Below are 24676 nucleotides of genomic sequence, written 5' to 3' on the forward strand. Positions count from 1 at the left end.
ACTCAAGCGGGTTTGAGACGGGTCTAAATAAAGAGCTTGCTGCCCATTTCGAGTTCGGGTAAGATAGCGTATCAATCCTTAGATATTTAATACCGACTGCTTTTTAGTTATTTAAGTTTTGATTTTAAAATTTTATTTGTTGTTAATTATGCATTTTAATTTTCGTTTAATTAGATGTGAGTAATTCCTTTTTTTAGTTTTGAGATTTAAAAATTGAGTATTTAATGGATTTGAATATTTATCGGATAGTGCTTATTGAATTTGGATAAGATTCAAGTAAGAATTTTTAAAAATTAATAGAATATTTATAAAATTCAAGTATTTAGAAAAATGATAAAATTTGAAAATAAAAAATAAAAAAAATTAATATCTTGTTATTGTTTATCTTAAGCCTCATTTCTTTACTAAGCATCAACATATTTGGACTTAACATTTTTCTCGAGTCATCCATTTTCAGTTAAAAGTTGTAAATTACTTTACAGTATAAAATTATATAATTATAATATAAATTTAAAAAATTAACATAAAATCAATACATAAATATCTTTTCTTTTTCAAAATTATAAAATAAAAATCAAATAGAACACAATTTAAAATGAATTTGAGTAATTTCACATGGCTTCCTGTGTGTATTAATAAAAAAATACAAAAAAATTTATATTACTTATATATAATGACAATATATATATTAATTGGAGAAAATTAACTCACTAAACTACATAAAAAAATCAAATGAGTTACATAAATAATATAACACTAATTAATTTTTTTTCATTACAAATTAAAATTTGAATATAATTTTAATAGGACGTGAAATAAGTAGAGATGTCCATAAATCAGACCAAACTATGTGTACCAGAAGCAGAGTAGGAAATTCATCTCACAGAGGTCAGGTTAGCCCGCTTGTTGAGAGGATGGCTCCGATGCACCAGGTGGTGAGGTGGTTCGAGAAAGGGATCAGAAGGCCCAAGACATCCTTCAAGGTTCACCCTGCAATGTTTGGAAAGCTGATCCATGATGGTTCCACTGCATTATGCCCTTCGACTGAATCAATCACTTAGCAGTACTTTAATTGCAATATGATGGAGGTCATTTGTAACTATAATAGGAGTCACAAAGAAAGAAGTAGTATTATTTTTCTTGTAAGAAGGTTATCCTTTTTCTTCCACTAAATTGGAAAGCAATGTGTGCGTTGGCAGACAAAGTCTAAGTCAATACGTACACATAGATGCAAAAGGGTTGCATCTTCCTTACTGTTGACCACTCAAAAATTCATCAAAACAATTAGTCTCTTCAAACCCACAATTCATTTCATTCTTCTTTCTTCATCTATAAGATATTTTGATCATGGGAAATTTGTGCTCAGTCTCATGCTCAATCAAGGACACTGTCTCTCGTTTCTGGGATTGCGTTGCTGGACAAGTAAGTTACACAATCAAGCTTGAAGATAATCTTAAAGCTCTGAGTGTGGAAGGGGCCAAACTGAAAGCTCGAAGGGATGACGTGAACCGGAGGGTAGATCTTGCTGAACAACAACGTATGAAGCCGCTCAATGAAGTTCAACTCTGGCTTTCAAGTGTGCAGACTGCGGAAGCAGAAGCTGAGGTGTTGATCAAAGATTGTCCTCAACAAATTCAGCAATTATGTTTTGCTGGCTGCTTCTCCAAGAATTGTAAGTCTAGCTACAACTTTCCTGAACAAGTGAGTAGCCAACTTGCAGAAATAGTTTATCTAAAGAATGCCGGAGTAAAGAATGCAGGAGTTTTTGAAAGTGTAGCTGAGAATGAACTTGCAGTCCAAGTGGATGTAAGACCTGCTGGATCCACGGTGGGTTTGGAACGAACATTTGATGAAGTCTGGCGCTTACTTGAACAAAACAATGTGGGTAGTATTGGTTTACATGGCTTGGGAGGAGTTGGTAAAACAACACTCCTGACCCAAATTAACAATAAGTTAAGCAATGAGCTAATCGGTTATGATGTTGTAATTTGGGTGGTGGTGTCTAAGGATCACAACATCGAAACAGTTCAAGAAAAAATTGGTGAAAAGGTTGGCCTTTCACGTGGTGGGACATGGAAGAATAAAAGTTTTGATGAGAAAGCTGTAGAAATTTGGAGAGTTTTGAGCGGAAAAAAGTTTGTTCTGCTGTTGGATGATGTTTGGGAGCGGGTGGATTTGATCAAAGTTGGAATACCTGAATCGGATCAGAAAAATGGTTCTAAATTAATTTTTACAACTCGCTCCTTAGATATATGTGGACAAATGGGTGCTCATAAGGTTATCCAAGTAGAGTGTTTAAGCAAAGATGAAGCTTGGAAATTGTTTGAAGAGAAGGTTGGGGAAGAAACCATTGACAGCCATCCAGATATTCGAGAGTTGGCTAAACAAGTTGCTGATGAGTGTGAAGGACTACCTCTTGCACTGATTACAATTGGTCGTGCCATGGCTTACAGTACGATGCCTAAACATTGGGAATATGCAATTAAGGTATTGAAAGAGTTTCCGCATAAATTAGTAAGCATGGATGAAGAGGTGTATTCTCGTTTAAAATTTAGTTATGATAGCTTACCTAAGGATACGATGAGATCTTATCTTTTATACTGTAGTTTGTATCCCGAAGATTTTGAAATTCCTATTGATGAGCTGAAAGATTATTGATTTTGCGAGGGATTTTTGGATGAATTTGACAACATAATTGATGCTCGAATGCAAGGGGAGGACATTATTAATTCTCTTGTTAATGCTTGTTTATTAGAAAGATGTAAAGGTTTAGCAAAATGTGTCAAGATGCATGATGTGATCCGTGACATGACTTTATGGATAGCATGTGAATGTGAAGCACCCGAGAATAGATTTTTTGTAAAAACAGGGATAAGATCAATTAAGGCACTTGATGTTGAAAATTGGAAAGGTGTAAGAATGTCATTGATGTACAGTCAAATTAAAAAGTTACGAGGAACACCTACATGCCCTAATCTTCAAACTTTATTTCTCAATGGTAATAGATTGGAGGTAATTAGTGATGGTTTCTTCCAATTTATGCGCAACCTGAGAGTTCTAAACTTGTCATCGAACCAATATCTCTATGAGTTGCCACAGGGAATTTCAGAACTGGTTTCACTAGAGTGCCTTGATCTACGATGGACATGCATAATTGAGTTGCCAATTCAGCTGAATAAGTTGTCAAAACTGAAATATTTGGACTTGATGAGGACCTACCGTCTCATTAAAATCCCACGAGAATTGATATGTAAATTTTCAAAGTTGCAAATATTCAAAATTTTTTCAGACAGTATTTGCAGGACTGATATAAACAGTTTAATAGAGGAATTGAAATGCTTACAACATTTGAACGTGCTGTGGATAGAAATACGCACTGATTTTGCTCTTGAAAGCCTTTTGAGTTGCCACCACTTAAGAGGATGCACTGAGGGACTATGCCTTGGAGGTTGGACGGGGACAAAGGTATTGAGTGTTTTGTTTTTAGAAAATATGGAGCGTTTAGAGAACCTAGAAATTACGGAGTGTGGTAGCATAGAAGAGATGGTAACAAGGAATATAGAGAAGGAATTAAGGGAAAGAAGAATGATACAAACCTCCTCGCTCTCTCCCACTAATAGTAATACTATCACTCCTCGCTTTCATGCACTGAGCAAGATTTCAATATTCAATTGTCCCAAGTTGAGGAACCTGACATGGCTTATTTTTGCCCCAAATCTAACGCAGCTTAAGGTAGGTTTGTGCCTAAGAATGGAAGAAATAATAAGTGAAGTGAGTGAAGTTGCAAATGTGGTTGGAATTTCGAATCCAAGCCCATTTGCTAAGCTAGAATGGCTTCATTTACAAATTCTATTTGATTTGAAGAGCATATACTGGGATACCCTACCCTTCCCATGCTTGACAGATATCATAGTATTGAATTGCCCAGAACTGAAGAAGCTTCCACTCAATTGTGACAGTGCAAAGGGAAATCAAATCAGCATTGTCGGAAGTGAAGATTGGTGGAAAGAGGTTCAATGGAAGGATGAAGTCACTCGATCTACTTTTTTGCCTTCTTTCAAACTTCCATCACGAGGGAAAGAGCTAGACTGGAAGGATGAAGCCAATCTAAATGCTTTCAACATCCTATTCTAAAGACCGCAGAGGAAAGGTGTGCGATATTTCAGAAGTAATTTTTCCTTTATTTTTCTCTCTTATATTATCATTGTCTTTAAAGGTGATATGTCATGTGATAATTTTATTTTATAGAATTATTTTATTCTAATTTTGTTATTAAATATTAATTAAATCCTCAATTTTCAATTATAATTTAATTTTTTTAATTATTTTTATGATTAGGTTACCTTTTAGTGAGTTATTTTAATTTTATGTTATTTTTTTTATTTTAGTTATTATTTATTATTATTTATATTTTTTTTGTAAGATTAAAAGTGATTGGGCTTAATTTTGAAAAGTAAGGTGTTGAAAGATCTAGAATTTACTTGCATATGTTTTAGTATTTTGGCCATATTTCTAGCTACAGAACTTCAAATGATGTGATTCTTAGACCATTGGAAAGCTAAGAGACAGAGCTACAACTTTTATGAAGATCACTTTACCCAGTTTTGCTTCGAAGATAGAGAAAATCGCGTTGGAAAATGGTTAGACGTACTGTACCGGGAATGAAAATTTGTAAAGACTGATAACTGATTTTTGGGCCTTTTATTACACTCTTAAGCCCAATTAAACCCTAGGTCAGCTTAAAAAACTTTAGGTTTAGTCTATTAGTATAAATAAGATATGTTTAACAACATTAAAAAAAACTTTTGAGAGATTTAAGAAGTTACAAGTTGAGGATGAAACTTGGAGATCAAAGCAAAAAATATTGTTTTGTTTTCTTCCTTAGCTTTTATCTTTCTTGATACTTTCAATGGTTGAATTTTATACAATGTTATTTTATTTTGCAATTATGAGTAGCTAAATTTCTTTTTCTAAAATTGCAATTGAATCACATGTAGTTTACATTTTTAACTCTTTCTTACTTATATTTAATGGGATTTGAATTGTTTATTTCAATTTGTTCTTAATGCCTTTAATTGCTTGGCCACCAATTAAATTGATCTAGAAACCTAAATAAACTTGGGAAAGGGAGTTTAGAGTAAACTAAAATTGGGATAGCATATGATCATATTAATTGATTTGCGTATAGGATAGGGATATACATATAGGCCATATGTAGCAAGATTAGAGCCTGAACTTAATGTGTCTTTTTTAATTTCAATTCACATAGGAATATAGTGTTTTGGTTAAAATAGATATTTTTATAAGATGAGTCAGAAAACCCTTATAAATAATTTAGAACTCTAGATTAACAATTCAACCCATTGAAATAAGTTAAGGAAGAGATGTAAGATTTAGATGAAGTGTGAGAGATATTGTAATCCTAGGTTTGTTGATTTGATATTTTTTCAAGTTATTATTATTTTGATTTTCTTGTTGGTTTTAATTTTAGTTAATTAGTTTTAGTTAATTAATAAATTTTGATTGTTTGGATAAGATTGAATTGGTTTAATTTTAGTACTTAGTAAAGTTTTAGATCAATTTCCTTTCCTGTGAGATCGATACCTTGCTTGCCAATATAATATCTATTCGATACGTATACTTGCGTAGTAGAATTTTAACTGACAGCTTGCTAACTATTTGATATAATAAGGTCTCTATAATTCCTATCTTGGTACTATTTAATTTATTCATTAATCATTCTAATCTTCTTACAACTACAATAATCACTTCTACTTCTTCTATTTCTTTACTAATTTTAAAAGTTTAAACTATCTCCAACACGACTCACAATAACACCAAAATCTTCAAATTTTCTATTGAACAAAGAATAATGTAATATCTTCAACGAAATGATGTGGTATAGAAATAGAATTTTGAAGGGCTAGTACTTGGGAATAGATTATTTCATGATGCACAATCGCCTGTTTGATCTGGTTTGCATAAATGACATTGGAAAATTGAAGATTAATGCTCTTAATACAAAATAATTGGTACATTTATGCTACACACCAAATACAATATTTAAGGCTAATGCATCATATTTATGTAAGGTTGTCAGACATGAACTGAATTTCCAAACAATTCAAATGTTATAGAAGAAAAGAAAAACAACCTTCTGCATTAATAAAGGTTTCAACATTCTGGTTTACAATGTTAATTCATCCAGTATGGCAACTATAAATTTTCCTTGCTTGGAAGGATCCAGTAATCTTCAATTCTTCATAGTCTTCATTACATGTACAGCCAACACAACATATTTGGGAACAACTATAGAAGCACTAATAAATTTTTTTGTCCATTTGCATGTCTTCTTATTCTTTGGGCAGAGACTGATGCGTCGACAAGTCAATCAGTTTGATGATAGCTACATGAATTTTGAAATCAACATTGAAAGAAAGGAGGGATATGCTGGAAAGGGCTAGAATGGGAGGATTTATGTCTAATAAATTTCCAGAGTTATGATCTTGAGAAGCAGAAAACAATGAAGAAGCCAAGTGCAATAGATCACAAAGTATTGTTTCATTTTTCTATTCTCTTGACAATTTTAGTTTGCCTTGGACCTTTGAGATTGTAATATGTATGCTCTATTTTGTGTGGTTGTCTTGTTTTTATCATATCATAAACTTGATTTGTTAGGCAAAATTTTTATTCATATCTATCATTTGATATTTCTCAACCATAATGAAACAAGATTAGACTTGTTTTTATGTAAATCGCTGCTTACTGCATTTTAGTTCTGGTCGTGAGGTTGGTCATCTAAATCATCATTGCTTGCTGCATTTGGTACGGTGAAGGTCAGAAGCTGACTAATGACGAGGCTTGCACTTTTAACCTATAACGATAGTTAAATGATAGATACACTTTCTGTCTACATAAAAGAGTTTGTTTTATCAGCTTAGTTAGAAAACAAAGAGAAAGGAATGACAAATGAATGAATATCTAGTAATACAGGCAGATACTTTGGGTGCATAATATAAAGTCACACCTTGCATTGACTGTTTCAAGCATTGCACTTGTCAGCTGCTAAGCCCAATCTCAAAAAGGAAAGCTGCAGCATCTGTGTACCTGACGATAACAAAACCATCAATAATGCCTATTCATATAAGGTTTGCTTACATATGCAAACAAGGTATTTGCCTATAAACAGATTTTCCAACTTTACAGGCAGTTCAACACATACAACAACAATCTTATGTGTGGTCATGAGTCCAGTGCCAAAACATGGGCATTACTTGCAGTCTGAGAGTTCTAAACTTGTCTTCAAACAAGAGTCTCCATGTGGCGTCAGAGGGAACTTTAGAATTGGTTTCACTAGAGTGGCTCCATCTACAAGGGACAAACATAACAGTGTTGCCAATTCAGTTTCATAGATTGTCAAAACTGCAATATTTGGACTTCAGGAGGACATCGATCTCTATAAAATCCCATGACAATTGATATGTAAATTTTCGACCTTGCAAATATTCAAATTGTATCCAATCAATAGATGCGAGGATAAAATAGAGAGCGTCCTAAATGGAGGTATTGAAGGTTTAATACAGAACTTGAAGTGCCTGCAACATTGGAATGTGCTATGTATAGAAATAAAAACTGTTTTGGCTCTTGAAAGCCTTTTAATACTGTGTAATCATGCATTGTAAATGTCAATCTAACACTAATCACAATTGAACACAAATGAAGAAGTTAAAGCAATGGAAACTAAGTGTGCTTGGTCTTACTCTTTGGGAGTTCCTTTCCTTTTGCTCAAAAAGATAAAATGGAATCTGAAGCTTATAATATCCTATTCCTATAATTTCTCAACCAAGATCAGAAGGCTCCTTAATTTTATCTTTTCTATTCCTTTGGGCTTTAAGGTATTCGGACCTACTTGACTGGATATGTAAAAGTCCAATGGATTTGAGACAAGTTTAGATAAAGAGTTCACTCCTCGCTTCGAATTCGGGTAAGATATCCTATCGTCTCCAAAAAAAATTATGAGTGTTTTTAGTTATTTAAATTATTAGTTTATTCATTTTAAATATTTATTTGCTGATAATTATGAGTGAATTTTAATTTTATAATTATTAATAAATTGTAAATATGAAATGCAGTGTAAATTTTCTTTCTTACTGAGATTAGGTTTAGGTCAATTAATCAGGTATAGATGAACCAGATAGATTTCAAAAATTGAACATTTAATTCAACAGTATCGACTATATAAAGGATATTATTTATCTAATTTGAGTAAGATTCGGTTATTAATAATTTTTAAATGATAATAAAGTATTTATAAGATTCGAATATTTAGATAAATGATAGGATTCAGAAGTGGACATGGCGTGGAGTGATTGGATTTGGCCGGAATCTATGTAGCTATGTGCAGTACTAATAAAGTAAAAGTAAAAGTAAATGTGCAAAACCAATCCACCCGCATCTCTCGTCCTTGTGAAGCTTTCTCGAATGCCAACTTTGCTTTCTCATAATCTCTTGCAAGTCGAAATCCATGGGTTACTAGTAGCATGAGCATCAATGAAGAAAGCCCCCCAAAAGCATGGTAATCACATAGTAAGAATCCGAAAAAAAAAAACCCATTTTTTAGATCAAATCTTAGAGGTTGAATAATGGGTTAGATAGCATTACCAGCTTGCTCATACAAAACAGTAGCACTTTTCCAATCAGCACTCCACCTTGTAAGACTGCGCTTTGTTCTACACATACAGATAGAGGAAAAGAAAAGTTGGGTTAGGCTGTTTAATTGGTTTTGTTCCCAAACTAATTTGATAAATCAACACTATAAGGGATGGGATCGGATATCAAATAAAAAAAATTGAAATCTAAGAATCTTAAGTGGCAATTTACAACACATTCTTCGACAAATAGACAAGTAAGATATTTGTAAAGAGAGTGGAGAGAAGCTTACAGCTTGTCGGCTTTGGAAATGAGCTTGTTGGGATTAGAAGTGGACATGGCGTCGGAGTGATTGGAATTGGCTAGAATCTATGTATGTATAGTACTAATATAGTAAAATTGTAAAAGTGAGCAAATTCTGCAGTAAGGTCAATTAATAAAGACCATCTGATCTATGAGATTGAATTATAGTCATTGATTTAAAACCCATAAAGAAATTGGTAAATAAATTCATTCGATAAATAAAAAATCCTTCATTCGATAGACTCTTTTTATACCTTATTAATAGAAACCATTTATTTGCATTACTTTTATTCAATGGCTGAAATTTCGTATTATAAATAGGATTATCACTATAATAAATCAAAAAGTTAAAATTAAAAATGTATAATAATAAAAATAAAAACACATGTAATTTAAAGTTGTCATTAAAAAACCTAGAAGTAAAATTTTAAAAGTTATGATTAAAAATCCTTAACGTAAAGCAATAAGAATTGACATAAAGACTCGTAAGGATAAAATAACTAAATTTAAAATCTTAACGTAAATATGTGAGAGTTAACGTAATAAGTCAATTGAGGAAAAAATTTAATTTTAATGAAAAATAAATATTTAAATTTATATTTTCAGACTAAAAGTGTTTAACGATATAAAAATTTTAATTTTTAAATAAAAAAAAATAATTATAGTTCAAAATTGACATAAATAAGCTTTGATGTAAAACTGTAACAATTGACATAAAAGCTTATAAAAGTGGAATAACTAAATTTTAAATCTTAATGTAAATGTGTGAGAGTTAACATAACCAGCTAATTAAGTAAAAAAATCTAATTTTAGTGAAAAATAAACATTTAAATTTATATTATCAAATTAAAAGTGTTTAACAATATACAAATTTTAATTTTTAAATAAAGAATAATAAGGATGAAAATAATTATAGTTCAAAATTGACATAGAAAAATATTGATGTAAAATTGTAGCAATTGATGTAAAAACTTATCAAGATGGAATATCTAAATTTTAAATCTTAACGTAAATGAGTGAGAGTTAAAGTAACAAGTCAATTAAGTAAAAAAATCTAAGTTTAGTGAAAAACAAATATTTAAATTCATATTCTCGGACTAAAAGTGTTTAACGATATAAAAATTTTAATTTTTAAATAAAGAATAATAAGGATAAAAATAATTATAGTTTAAAATTGACAAAGATAAGTCTTAATGTAAAACAGTAACAATTGACGTAAAAACTTATAAAGGTAAAATAACTAAATTTTTAATCATAACATAAATATGTGAGAGTTAATATAACAAGTCAATTAAGTAAAAAAAATCTAATTTTAGTGAACAACAAACATTTAAATTTATATTCTTGGACTAAACGTGTTTAACAATATACAAATTTTAATTTTTAAGAAAAGAATAATAAGGATAAAAATAATTATAGCTCAAATTTGACATAAAAAAACCTTAATGTAAAATTGTAAGAATTGACTTAAAAACTTATTAAGGTGAAATAACTAAATTTTAAATCTTAACGTAAATGTGTGAGAGTTAATATAACAAGTCAATTAAGTAAAAAAAATCTAATTCTAGTGAAAAACAAATATTTAAATTTATATTCTCAAAATAAACGTATTTAACGATACACCAATTTTAATTTTTAAATAAAAAATAATAAGGTTAAAAATAATTATACTTCAAAATTGATATAGAAAAGTTTTGACGTAAAACTGTAAGAATTGACGTAAAAACTTATAAAGGTAGAATAACTAAATTTTAAATCTTAACGTAAATGTGTGAGAATTAACATAACAAGTCAATTAAGTAAAAAAAAAATCTAATTTTAGTGAAAAACAAATATTTAAATTTATATTCTCAGACTAAAAGTGTTCAACGATATACAAATTTTAATTTTTAAATAAAGAATAATAAGAATAAAAATAATTATAGTTCAAAATTGATATAAATAAGCCTTGACATAAATCTGTAATAATTGACGTAAAAACTTATAAAGGTGAAATTACTAAATTTTAAATCTTAACGTAAATGTGTGAGAGTTAACGTAACAAGTCAATTAAGTAAAAAAATCTAATTTTAGTAAAAAATAAATATTTAAATTTATATTCTCGAGCTAAAGTGTTTAGCGATATACAAATTTTAATTTTTAAATAAAGAATAATAATAATAATAATAATTATTATTATTATTGTTTAAAATTGACATAGATAAGCTTTGACATAAAACTGTAACAATTGACATAAAATCTTATAAATGTTGAATAGCTAAATTTTAAATATGAACGTAAATGTGTGAGAGTTAAACGTAATTAGTTAATTAAGTAACAAAATCTAATTTTAATGGAAAATAAATATTTATATTTATATTATCTGGCTAAAAGTATGTAACAATATTCAAATTTTTATTTTAAATAAAGAATAATAAAGATAAAGATAATTATAGTTAAAAGTTACTATTGAAAAGGCTTGACTTAAAGTTGTAAAAATTAACGTCAAATCTTATAAAAGTGGAATAAACAAATTTAAAATCTTAACCTAAATGTGTGAAAGTTAACGTAACAAGTGATAATAGTAATTTTTATTAAATTAATTAATTAAATATAATTTTAATATTAAAAAGAATAATATGCTTATAGTTTAAAGTAAAAAACAATATAAAATTAAAAGTTAAGAAAATTTTAAAATAAACTAAATAAATTTAAAAATTATCTATATTGTTATCCTAAAATAGATAAATTTAAAAATTATATATATTGTTTACCTGTTAACCTGTAATATAGGTTTTTATTATTTTTTAAAAATTTTATTAATTGACCTTACAGTAAGGTTAGACTTACTGTAGCGTTCACCCTACAAGTATGATATATTGCTTGTTGAGCCTCATGAAATGCCTTTGATTTTTTCTGTTAAAAGAGTGTGAATTTGCATAGAGAAAGGATATCAAAGGGATAGTTTTGTTATGACAATTCTTTTTCCCATGTAATCTTTAGTAATTTTTTTTTTGTTTGTTTGGTAATTAAGGGCAAAAGTTGTTAAAAGGGGAGGCTTAGACTTCAACCTTTTGTGTCATGACCTGGAACTCCCGTCGAGCCCGTGACAACCGTCGCGAAGCCTCGACAGACATTTTTCCCCCGAATGCTTTTTGAGACCTCGCAAGGCTTTTGTACCAGTTTTTCCATTCCTCTCTCTTTCTTTTTTTTAATAATAAAATAAAATAAAAATATTAATTAAAATAATCTATTTTAATGTAAAACAATATATATATATATATATATATATATATATATATTTGAAACATCAAAAATTAATTTTCTGCACATAAAAACAAAATAAATTTATACATACTGTAATATAGAAAACTGGAGTATGTAATTTAAATTACAATGACACGTAGGCCCCCAAATAACTGAGAAGGTTTAAGTCTATAACCTTTCTTTCTAGGATGCAACTCCGAAATTTACTTCTCGATGCAATTGACAGTCTACTGCCTATTCTGAGCCTGAAAAATGTATAGGAAGAAGGGATGAGATTATAAAATCCCATTGAGTAGACAAACATCATCAAAATAATCTAAAGTCGAGTAATAGAAGACAATTAAAATAATTCATCCCAACCCATATAAATAATTGGATTTCATCCAATTACTCAACATGGCTTATGTACTTTTCAAAAACTTGGCCCTTGCCAAAAATCCATTCTCGGGAATACCCAGAGAAGGCATCTTACCGAGATCGCTAAGGCTGTTTATTGTCACACACACAAACACATTTCACATCTGACAACACAACCGTTCCTCGACGTTGGCTGAATCCCAGTTTCACGTGGTGGCCAGCGTGAAGTGTACTCAAATCCTACCTCGAAAGTTATTCTACGCGCCTCTCCAATCGAGGTAAGCTCAATAATTGAGAACCGTGCCCCTCTAATTAGGTTGGCCCACGAAACCCCCGTCACTGCAGTGCTCACTTTATAATCCACCAACCAATAAAATCATAATAGTATGACATGGCTCACTTAACACATTCAAGGCAAATCAAAACAGTTCACATATTCTTTAAATCATAAAAATAACCAGTCATACCCACATTTATCATGAGCCATTTAATGTAAAATCATGGATAAACAACACAATCATAGTATAGGTCTCCGATTACTCTATTTTTGAAATCATTATTAAATTTTTAAAAATTTTATAAAATTATTTTATAAAATTCTATTTTCCCATAAAACATAATAATTTTCCAATTAAACCATTTTTTCATAAAATCACACAATTAAATAAATCTACTCTAAATAATTAAGACGATAGTAAGTTTACTCACTATACTAGGAGTAGATATACTCCTATTTTCGATCCTCGGGTGTAGTTTTTTACCCGTATCAAATAGCTCATCACCAATCCACAATACATGACACAAAAAATTCAATAATTTGTGTCAAATCAATATATATTATTTCAGGCTCTTATCCATGCGTATGCACTAGATAGGGTGTGAAATGTTTGGACAATCGCTTAATCACAGTGTCCGACCTAACTCGCCTATACAAGGTGTAAATTTTCTAAAATCTCCAATTCAACTCCAATTCCATCCATTTCATATTCAATTATCCAATTATATCCACAATACCTCAATGATTGTGAATGTGGTCCAATTTATCAATTCGGACCACAAATTACGCTTTTACCCTTAGTGGGTAAAAATTTCAATTTTTTTGCACCAAAAATTCCCATTTAATTTTCAACCTCATAATTCATCATTTTTCCATCTAATTCTCTTAAAATAAAGTCAACCTCATCCTCACACACCATTGGCTAGATTCGGCCTAGAGAAATTCATGGAGAAAATGAATATTTTTCTCGTTGTTTTACTCATAAACATGCTAAACTAACACTAAATACTAACATAGTTCAAAATCAAATTAATCTAACAACTTTCTCTCTCTAAACCCATATGATCAGATTTGAATCCATCATCAAAACACATAATTTAACCATGGAAAATAAGGAGAAATGCATGGAAATGATAAATCTTAAGCTAAGCTTGAAAAATCATACCTTTAAACACTTGATTCCTTGAAAAATCACACTTTTTCTTTGAATTTTCTCACTCTAGGGTTTGTTCTTATTTCTCTCTCTCTCCTGCTGGTTTTGGCTAGCCCTCCCAATGAAGAATTCTGAAATTTTCAAGCCTTTTAATAGGCTTAATAAAATATTATTATTTTATTTACCTTTTGAATATTTTATTATTTTATTTTTTCTAGCCATCTTTTTTGACTTTCTTTTTCTACCACTCAATCCTCTTCACTTATCCATGTCTTCCATGAAATTTCTAGACTTTTTCAAAGTTTTGGTGGAGTAAATTTTTAAAAATTACACTTTTACCCCCGTAAAGTGAAAAATTACATTTTTGCCCCAAAAATTGAAAAATTACCCATAGACATATTTTTCATCCCTTATACTCATACCATTCTCCAATTATTCAAATGTGATCTAAATTCTCTCAAAATCTCAAATTTTGTCTGCGAGTGGAAAAATTACGATTTTGCCCCTAGATAGTGAAAATTTTGATTTGACTCCGAATTGATCCTCGAACTCCGAATTATCATTTTGAGTCATACCTGAACTGTGAAACTCTTAATTTCACCTTAAAATTCCTATTTGAACTAGTTCGAGGCTTAATCGACTCAATGGTACCATTAGGGGCAATATCGTCTTTTAACGATTTTTCGAACTTCTTAAATATACAAACATTCTATCGAGCATGTGAATGACATTATAATTATTTTACAAAGCAGGGTTTGACATTTTGTCTGGTCAGTCATTATTATCCGGCAAAATTATGTTGCTTTGATAAATGCTTGAACAAGTTTACATAGTCCTCTGATTGTTCTTGCTCAGTATTAACAATTCTTAAGCAAACAAATGAATATTGAAGAACCAGAGGCGAAAATCATTAACATTAGCAGAAAAAAAAATACCAAATACTATGATAGAAGGCCATTGTCCTTTGCACCGCCCAATCCAAGGGGGCCCATGCTGATTAAACCAAATAAATTCATAATTAAACCTTTCATGCAGCAGCCTAACTTCTTACTAAAACTCCATGCTAGATTTACATGACTTGCATAGATATGTATTTTATTTATAAAATCATTTTTTTTTTCTCAATTAACATTTCGGTATGTATTAATGAACTTTATTTGTCAATTTCATCTTTTTATCCTTATGTTATTTTAGTTTCGTTATGGGTGTATAAGAGACTATGTCGTTTCAAAACTTAGTGGCAATGACATTGAAAAAACACTTTGCTATTTGTATTATATGATGCCCAGCCACATTAGCAAAATTAGCACATTTTCCCCTCTATATTGCAGTGACTGTAAGTGGCCTGTTCTTTAAGCTAAATAGAGATGCATTTTTGTTATTGTGTGTTATTCACAGTAATCATGTATGTGCTTAATTCACATGTGAAGTTGAGAATCTAATGACTCAAGCATAATTAAAGTTAAATAGCATGTAGCCAACAATGGTTTTGGATCAAATAGCCTAGATACAAGGAAACTAGAATTGCTTGAAAAGAAGTAGTCTTTTCCCCTGTTACAAATCAAATGCCAAACCACAAATTCTCTTTTCTGTGATGAGAACCAAGCACTTCATGTCATCAGCACTTCACAATCTGTGAGTAGATTCAAAATGACCCTTGATTTGATTAGACATAACCATGTAAACCATTTCTCATTACATTAATCCATGGAATCACTGCATTTTAATCATCAAATTGACCTACTTTGTGAATTTTTTTGCAACAAATATTTTATACATTCTCTAGTACCAATTGAAATTGGACATCTCCTGGCATCTCAAAAAAAAAAATTATACATCTTTTTGGTGAATTAGCAAAGGATAACAAATGACATAGAGTAAAACTACCAAAGATCCCTTTGTTATCACTTGTAAAGAATTGCTCAAATTACTATATTTTCTACTAATATTCCACCTATAGGAAGAATGTAGCACTAATTACTTATTTTATACATGTTGAAAAATGGTCATGTATTATTTGTGGTTCTGCTTTTGTATAGTATGAAGAGATTTACAATTAGGCCATCTTCATGGCACAATCAAAAAATGACTCTTGCCTTTTACCTTTTTATTATATGGAAATGACATTGCAGTCATTCACTTTCTATGAGATTAACAACTGTAATTTTGCCATAATTAATAAGATGAGAGAAATGTCTATATGGCCAGAACAAATATGACACCTCAAACAGAAACCAAACGGAGGAAAGCTGATATGAGATGGTTTTTTCCTTCTTGGTTTGATTGAATTAAATTGTAAACATGATAATGCTATCTAATTCATGGTGACTTAGAAAATTCCTAGATCATTGTTACTTTCCTATGTTTGACTCACTGTTCTGAGTATCATTCATATCAATAACTAGCTTATGGAAATTGATTTAAATTTGATGGGGATAGTCTGCATCTGAGCTTTTTTTTTCTTTTCTTTTCTATTAGAATTTTTTAAAAATAATATAGTTTCTTAGTTAACAAAAATCTGGTTGTGTTTGAACATCATTACTATATAACTTCTTAATTTATACTTTGGCATTTGTTATTGATGTTTGTCACAACAATTATTCAATTCATAATCCTGTTTGAGGCTAGTTACATTCACTTTGCAATGCAATTTTACATATACTGTTGTTAGAAAATGTGTGACAACAATAATAAGAGATGTTGAAACTATGACAAAAACTTCTTGCATAGATTTCATTTTGGAAAAAGGTGAAAACCATGAAAACATAGATGCCAACAAAGGCCAAGTCATTAACAAATCTTGTCGTCCAAAGAGACCCAAAAATGCCTTTGTTTTTTACTATTAAGATGTGTACTTAAGTTGCTTTTTTTTTTTATTTGACATAATTGTAAGTATTATTGTTCATTACATTGTGAAATTTATTATATATTGATGTTTATGTTGACAATTAAATTTAGTTTAGAATAATTTTTTTTCTTGACAGTGAATCCATTTGTGGTGAAAACAAAAAGGATAAAAAGATGAAATTAACAAACAAGGTGTATTAATATGCCCTTTTGAAGTGTATAATTTTACTATAGTTTCAAATATGAATGAATGATTGTGAATAATTCTTTTATATTAATTATCTTTTTATAGGTTAGGGGAGATATTGCAAAAACTTTTGCATCTCGTCCTGATGAGACGAAGTTAGTTTTTAAAAATTTAGCAACAGCAGATCGTTTGCGATATCTGAAGGAAAAAAAAAGAATTCAATGCAAAGGTTAATAAGGTAAGTGTTATATTGATTATTTTATTATAATTTAAATATTTGAATAATATATATTTGAAGTGGTATATTTTTAATAATTTATTTAATTTACAGGTATGTCCAAACAAAGTTATTGTTTTCTTCTCAATTTTTTGAATGAATTCATTTTTACTTTATTGTTTAATTTTTATCAATTTTATTAAAGATTAATAATTATAAAATTAATAATGTTGGTCGAAAAAGTAAATGGTGAATGCTACAATACATTTTGTTTATTCATGACATTGATACTATTATATTATAATTTTTAATGTAATGTAGGATTGTTGGTATACACATTGTAGTCCTTTCCGGTTCTATAAGTTATTGCAAAATATTGGTTTTGAATATAATGATTCAATTCATAATATGGGACTTGGAGGCTTGATTCATCTACAAGAGTATAAACTAAATAGGGATCTTTGTTTGTGGTTGATTGAAATGGTTGACTTAAACAAGCGATGCTTGAAATTATATGATTATGAGATTCCATTGACATCTGAGACAATGTCAATCATGATTGGTTTGTCAGCTGAGGGGACCCTTATTACTTTTGTGGAAGATGATCGTACAATTACAAGTTTATGCAATCAATTTAAAATTATTAATAATGGATTCTTAAAATTTAGTGATTTAGAAAAGGAATTGCTAATGTTACATAAAGATTCGGATGAGTTCAAAGGTAAATTTTTTTTGTATGCAATAGGTTGTTTACTTTGCCTATCAGCATCTACCTATATAGAAAAAAAATACATATCTTGCATACATAATATAGGTTGTAATACAACTATGAACTTATCGAAGTATGTGTGTGAAATACTATCATCGAGAATATCAAATTTTCACAATAGGATGAAGAAGAAGGATGGAAAAACAACATGGTTAAGTGGATGTGTTTTGATTCTTCAGGTTAGGTGCTTGAATAATTTTTTTTTACATCGTGTTATGATATTGTATTTTTCATGAAAAATTTATTTTGGATATTGTTTTTTTCCTTCTATGATATTTGTACAGATAGTTTTTTTGGATCACATATCTGGTGCACAATTTGACAGTACATATGGTCAATATTTTTTACCTTGGATCGATGCATGGAACCAAGAAAAGATTGATGGATGGATGACCCATATCAAAGATTTTAAAAATCCAAAAAATGTTCAGGTGATGTGATTAATCTTTTTTTACAGTAAAAGTTAATATAAGTTGGTGTAAATATTCTCTCATATTGCAAAATATATATATTGGTTGAATCTGTAGGCATATATCATCACACCAACTATGGACATGAAGTCAGAGGGAAAGTTGTCAAACCCTGCTTTGTAAAATAATTATAATGTCATTCACATGCTCGATAGAATGTTTGTATATTTAAGAAGTTCGAGAAATCGTTAAAAGACGATATTGCCCCTAATGGTATCATTGAGTCGATTAAGCCTCGAACTAGTTCAAATAGGAATTTTAAGGTGAAATTAAGAGTTTCACAGTTCAGGGATGACTCAAAATGGTAATTCGGAGTTCGAGGATCAATTCGGAGTCAAACCAGAATTTTCACTATCTAGGGGCAAAATCGTAATTTTACCACCCGAGGACGAAATTGAATTTTTTGAGAGAATTTAGATCAAATTTGATTAAATGGAGCATGATATGAGTATAAGGAGTGAAAATTATGCATTTTGGTAATTTTTCAATTTTTGGGGCAAAAATGTAATTTTTCACTTTACGGGGGTAAAAGTGTAATTTTTAAAAACTTGCTCCACCAAAACTTTGGAAAAGTCTAGAAATTTCATGGAAGACATGGATAAGTGAAGAGGATTGAGTGGTGGAAAAAGAAAGTCAAAAAGATGGCTAGAAAAAAATAAAATAATAAAATATTCAAAAAAAATAAATAAAATAATAATATTTTATTAAGCCTATTAAAAGGCTTGCAAATTCCAGAATTCTTCATTTGGAGGGTCAGCCAAAACCAGAAGGAGAGAGAGAGAAATAAGAACAAACCCTAGAGTGAGAAAATTCAAAGAAAAAGTGTGATTTTTCAAGGAATCAAGTGTTTAAAGGTATGATTTTTCAAGCTTAGCTTAAGATTTATCATTTTCATGCATTTCTCATCATTTTTCATGGTTGAATCATGTGATTTGAGGATGAATTCAATTCTGGAAAAATGGGTTAGGAGAGAGAAACTTGTTAGATTAATTTGATTTTAAGTTATGTTAGTGTTTTAAGTTAGTTTAGCATATTTAGGAACAAAACAACAAGAAAAGAATTTATTTTCCTCCATTACCATTATTGGCTGAATTTTCTAGGGGAATATTGGCTAATGATCTTGATGTTTACTTGAGCAATTATGGTGAATAATGATGAATTATGAGTCTAGAAAAATAATAGAAATTTTCGGAGCAAAAATATGAATTTTTACCCATTAGGGGTATTTTCGTAATTTATTATCGGGACTGATAATTCGCACCACACTGAGGAACATTAAGTCAATTTGGGTGCAATTGAGGTATAGAAATTGAAAAAAATTAATTTGAGATGAAATTGGACGCGTTAGTAATTTAATCGGGTAATAGGCCGAATTAGGTCAGCACCGCATTTAAGCGGTAGTCGGATAAGTTGCATGTCATATCATGCATATATACCGAGCCTAAATTGATTTTATAATGGTCAAGCATTGATGTGATGAATTATGTATTGTACATTGTGGATAGGTGGTGAGCAAATTACACTGGTAAAAGTACCAAAATTGTGCTTGAAGACTGGGATTAGGAGTACATCGACTCCTAGAACTGTGAGTGGACAATTTATCGTCTTAAATATCTAGAGTAATTATACTTGTTTGATGCTTTTATTGAATGGTGAGTTTAAATTATAAAATATTATGTTTTCCAATTAAAATGTTTTTTTTTTTTAAATGAGATTTATACTGGTTTTGAAAACTAATATTGTTTTGGAAAAATTGAGTATATGGAGACTGTGTTGAAATTTATGATTTTATATGTTATTGAAATTGTGGCTTATGACACTATGGTAGCATGATGGCTAAAATTTTGAGGTTGGCATGAAATACATGAACAGTTTTGGATTGGTCTTGGTAGACTGGATTACATTTTATTCGCCATAGTATGCTACTGGAATTTTTATGGGTCTGGTGGTATATTAAACAGTCACTGCAGTGGTGGGGGTTTCCGTGGACTGCCTATGAGAGGGGCACGGTAACTCAATTATATATTTACCTCCGGGGGGAGATGTTGGGTGAAGTATCTCCTGAGGTATGATTTGAGTGCACCTCACGTTCGGGCCACCACGTGAGAGTGAGACTCAGCCAACGCCAAGGAACGGCTGTGTGTTAGATGTGAAAACATGTTTATGGGTATGGGTCATTGAACAGCCTTGGCGGTCTCAGTGGGATACCTTGACGAAGGTACCCGCGAGAATGATATTGGCAGGGGCCAAGTTTAAGAAATTCATAAGTCGGGGAAATTTTGATGAAAAGAAATTATTTGGTATAGATTGAAACGAATTTCGTGTTATGAACATTATTGAGATATAACGTTTTTATATTGTCTCCATCTACTCGGCTTTAGATGCTTTTGATGGTAATCGTTTACTCACTGGGATTATTTAATCTCACCCCTCTTCCTATCCATTTTTCAGGCTCAGGACAGTTTGTTGATAGTTGATTAAGACGAGAATTAATCTCGGAGTTGCATCATAGGAAGTAAGGGTTCGTAGCCCTACATCTTCTTAGTCAGTTGGGGACCCACGTGTCACTGTAAAAGTAATTTTATTCTTCAGTTATTTGATTTAAAGTATGTATGAATATATTTAGCTTTTACACCATGTTTTTGACGAGTTTTGGTATTTTCGAAGAAAAATGATGAAAATGCCCCTGTGAGCCAGAAAGTAATATTTTATTGTTTTGATTTGGAAATGACTTCTGATTTTTTTTTGAAATGTGAGATTTAATAACTGTCACTCACTGGGGAGATGCAGAAGTTGATGCTAAGCCTTGCGGGGTTTCGATCGGCATTCGGGGTAATGAGTGCCTATCGGGACGTCGCGGCGGTTGTCACGGGCTCGATGGGAGTTCCGGGTCGTGACAATTAAGTTGGTATCAGAGCATGGTTTAAAGATCAAAGATTTTGATTTTAAAGCTTTGGATTTCAAAGTTTTTGATTTTAAAGTTGTTTTAAGAAATCCACACTGACACTGCGTGGCCCAAGTTAAGTTAAGTTAAGTGAGTCAAGTTAAGTTAGGTTATATCGAGTTAGTTGCATATAGAATTTAAAGTCATCTAAGTCTATTCCATTTCTTATTGTAGAGTACCATGCCTCCTCGACGTGGGCGTCCACCTCTCTATAGGTCAGTAGGGAGGGGAAGAGGCCGTGCTAGACTTAGTCAGCCAGATCCCGTGGAAAGGGAGTCTGCTGCACCTACTTTTCGAGCAGCACCTGCTGTTGAGCCTACTGAGATTCCTCCACCTCCTCCACCACCTACTGCTACTCCTGGTGTTCATGCCATGTCTCTTGAGGCAGTCCAGGCATTAGCAGCTTTTCTTAATGTCATTATGGGCCAAGCTCAAGCTGGTCGAGTCCCTCATACTGTTCCCCCAGCAGTATCTCCAGTGCCACCACCACCACCTCTTGTTCCACCACCAGTGCCAGATGTCTCCATTTCCAAAAAGCTTAAGGAAGCTAGGCAGCTGGGTTGCACTTCTTTTGTTGGTGATTTGGATGCAACCGCAGCTAAAGATTGGATTACTCAGGTAACGGAGACATTTGTGGATATGAAATTGGATGATGATATGAAGTTAATGGTGGCCACAAGATTACTAGAGAAGATGGCTCGTACATGGTGGAGCTCGGTAAAATCACGTTCCATTACTTCGTTGACTTGGATAGACTTCCTACAAGAATTCGACGGTCAATACTACACCTACTTTCATCAAAAAGAGAAGAAGAGAGAATTCCTAAGTTTACAACAAGGGAATTTAACCATAGAAGAGTACGAGGCTCGTTTTAACGAGCCGATGTCATATGTGCCAGACCTGGTGAAGTCTGAGCAAGATCAAGCTAGTTATTTTGAAGAAGGGCTCCGTAACGAGATCAGAGAGAGGATGACCGTGACAGGCCGGGAGCCTCATAAAGAAGTTGTACAGATGGCTTTAAGGGCCGAAAAACTCACGAATGAAAATCGGAGAATGCGAGCTGAGTTTGCAAAGAGGAGAAACCCGAATGTATCCTCTAGTCAACTGCCCAAAAGAGGTAAGGACACATCTGCTTCTGAGAGTACTGTTTCTGTTCCGGTGATATCTCCTCGACCCCCACTTTCACAGTTACAGCAGAGACCTCCGAGATTTAGTAGGTCTGGGATGAGTAGTACTTCCGAGAAGAGTTTTGGAGGTTTAAATAAATGCGAAAAATGTGGGAGATATCATGTTGGGGAGTGTTGGGGCATAAGATGCTTTCATTGTGACCAGTCGGGCCACATTAGGAGTGACTGCCCACAGTTAGGACGGGCTACGGTAGTTGCTCCATCCCCATTAACTCATACGGATATGCAGATGAGAGATTCCTCTGGAGTACACCCGAGGCAGGGGGTAGCTGTACGATCTGAAATGGGTAGCAACACCCCAGCACAACGACCTTTGAGGCCATTGACTCGTTCTTCAACAAGAGTTTTCGCTGTAACGGAAGATGAAGCACGAGTCCGATCTGGAGAAAGTGAGTGAAAAGTTAGACGAAGGTGTAAAATAGTGATAGGGGATGTAAATACCAAGTGATGGACGTGTAAATAAAGGTTTCAAGAATAATATAGTAAATGAGTTCATATGGAATATGGTTGTAAGAATTTCTTACTATATTGTGGAAATTAGAACTCAAAAATACTTGAGGTATACAAAGTTCAAATGAACTTAAATCTTAAGCAATAAATTGATGTCGAAATACAAGAAGGATACAAAGCAATATAGAGGCACGAAAGATGATTAAGGATAAAGGGATGACTCTGAGGAATTATGATACTGCATCGTATGCGATGATTAAATCAAGATAGATCTTGGATGCATAAATGGGATTATAAAGCATATACACATATGTGAGGTTGATATTGTGATTAACTAAAATAAAGAATGATTTTTAGTGAATTAAGATTCCCTATAAAGGAGATAACAGGAGAAGTTGAGCATCGAATAAAAGATAATACCCCGCCTTTTCTTGGAGTTAATAAGTGAAATTTTGAGGACAAAATTTTATTTTAAGGGGGGTAGTGTTGTCAAACCCTGCTTTGTAAAATAATTATAATGTCATTCACATGCTCGATAGAATGTTTGTATATTTAGGAAGTTCGAGAAATCGTTAAAAGACGATATTGCCCCTAATGGTATCATTGAGTCGATTAAGCCTCGAACTAGTTCAAATAGGAATTTTAAGGTGAAATTAAGAGTTTCACAGTTCAGGGATGACTCAAAATGGTAATTCAGAGTTCGAGGATCAATTCGGAGTCAAACCAGAATTTTCACTATCTATGGGCAAAATCGTAATTTTACCACCCGAGGACGAAATTGAATTTTTCGAGAGAATTTAGATCAAATTTGATTAAATGGAGCATGATATGAGTATAAGGAGTGAAAATTATGCATTTTGGTAATTTTTCAATTTTTGGGGCAAAAATGTAATTTTTCACTTTACGGGGGTAAAAGTGTAATTTTTAAAAACTTGCTCCACCAAAACTTTGGAAAAGTCTAGAAATTTCATGGAAGACATGGATAAGTGAAGAGGATTGAGTGGTGGAAAAAGAAAGTCAAAAAGATGGCTAGAAAAAAATAAAATAATAAAATATTCAAAAAAAATAAATAAAATAATAATATTTTATTAAGCCTATTAAAAGGCTTGCAAATTCCAGAATTCTTCATTTGGAGGGTCAGCCAAAACCAGAAGGAGAGAGAGAGAAATAAGAACAAACCCTAGAGTGAGAAAATTCAAAGAAAAAGTGTGATTTTTCAAGGAATCAAGTGTTTAAAGGTATGATTTTTCAAGCTTAGCTTAAGATTTATCATTTTCATGCATTTCTCATCATTTTTCATGGTTGAATCATGTGATTTGAGGATGAATTCAATTCTGGAAAAATGGGTTAGGAGAGAGAAACTTGTTAGATTAATTTGATTTTAAGTTATGTTAGTGTTTTAAGTTAGTTTAGCATATTTAGGAACAAAACAACAAGAAAAGAATTTATTTTCCTCCATTACCATTATTGGCTGAATTTTCTAGGGGAATATTGGCTAATGATCTTGATGTTTACTTGAGCAATTATGGTGAATAATGATGAATTATGAGTCTAGAAAAATAATAGAAATTTTCGGAGCAAAAATATGAATTTTTACCCATTAGGGGTATTTTCGTAATT

At 31.5% G+C, this 24676-nt stretch overlaps 1 protein-coding gene, 1 long non-coding RNA gene and 1 pseudogene across 3 annotated transcripts; 2 read left to right on the plus strand and 1 right to left on the minus strand.

The window, feature by feature from the left end:
• Positions 1 to 718: 718 nt before the first annotated feature.
• LOC148761943 (uncharacterized) lies at positions 719 to 7774 on the minus strand. The gene is made up of 3 exons (XR_016026910.1): positions 7761 to 7774; positions 7028 to 7107; positions 719 to 1044 (listed from the first exon to the last, which is right to left on the minus strand). It is a non-coding gene; the product is annotated as an uncharacterized LOC148761943 (long non-coding RNA).
• On the plus strand, positions 1220 to 6716 carry LOC108662605 (disease resistance protein SUMM2 pseudogene; annotated as a pseudogene). Its single transcript, XR_016026909.1, has 2 exons — positions 1220 to 4150; positions 6369 to 6716. The product of XR_016026909.1 is annotated as a disease resistance protein SUMM2 pseudogene (transcript).
• A 13193-nt stretch (positions 7775 to 20967) lies between the features above and the next one.
• On the plus strand, positions 20968 to 22633 carry LOC148761944 (uncharacterized). The gene is made up of 3 exons (XM_088807288.1): positions 20968 to 20996; positions 21594 to 22119; positions 22608 to 22633. The coding sequence occupies exons 2-3, from the start codon at positions 21600 to 21602 to the stop codon at positions 22631 to 22633; spliced, it is 546 nt and encodes a 181-aa protein (XP_088663414.1). The 5' UTR covers positions 20968 to 20996; positions 21594 to 21599.
• The last annotated feature ends 2043 nt before the right edge of the window (positions 22634 to 24676 follow it).

This window comes from Theobroma cacao, chromosome 6 (assembly GCF_053813885.1).
Source record: "Theobroma cacao isolate CCN51 chromosome 6, ASM5381388v1, whole genome shotgun sequence".
Taxonomy (NCBI): Eukaryota; Viridiplantae; Streptophyta; class Magnoliopsida; order Malvales; family Malvaceae; genus Theobroma; species Theobroma cacao.

Excerpts from the sequence above, each read along its gene's own strand:
- LOC148761944 (XM_088807288.1), top strand. The coding sequence starts at position 21,600 with ATGCCTCCTCGACGTGGGCGTCCACCTCTCTATAGGTCAGTAGGGAGG. Across the intron at positions 22,120-22,607 it reads ATTACTAGAGAAGATGGCTC|TTACAGCAGAGACCTCCGAG; the intron begins GTACATGGTGGA and ends CCACTTTCACAG.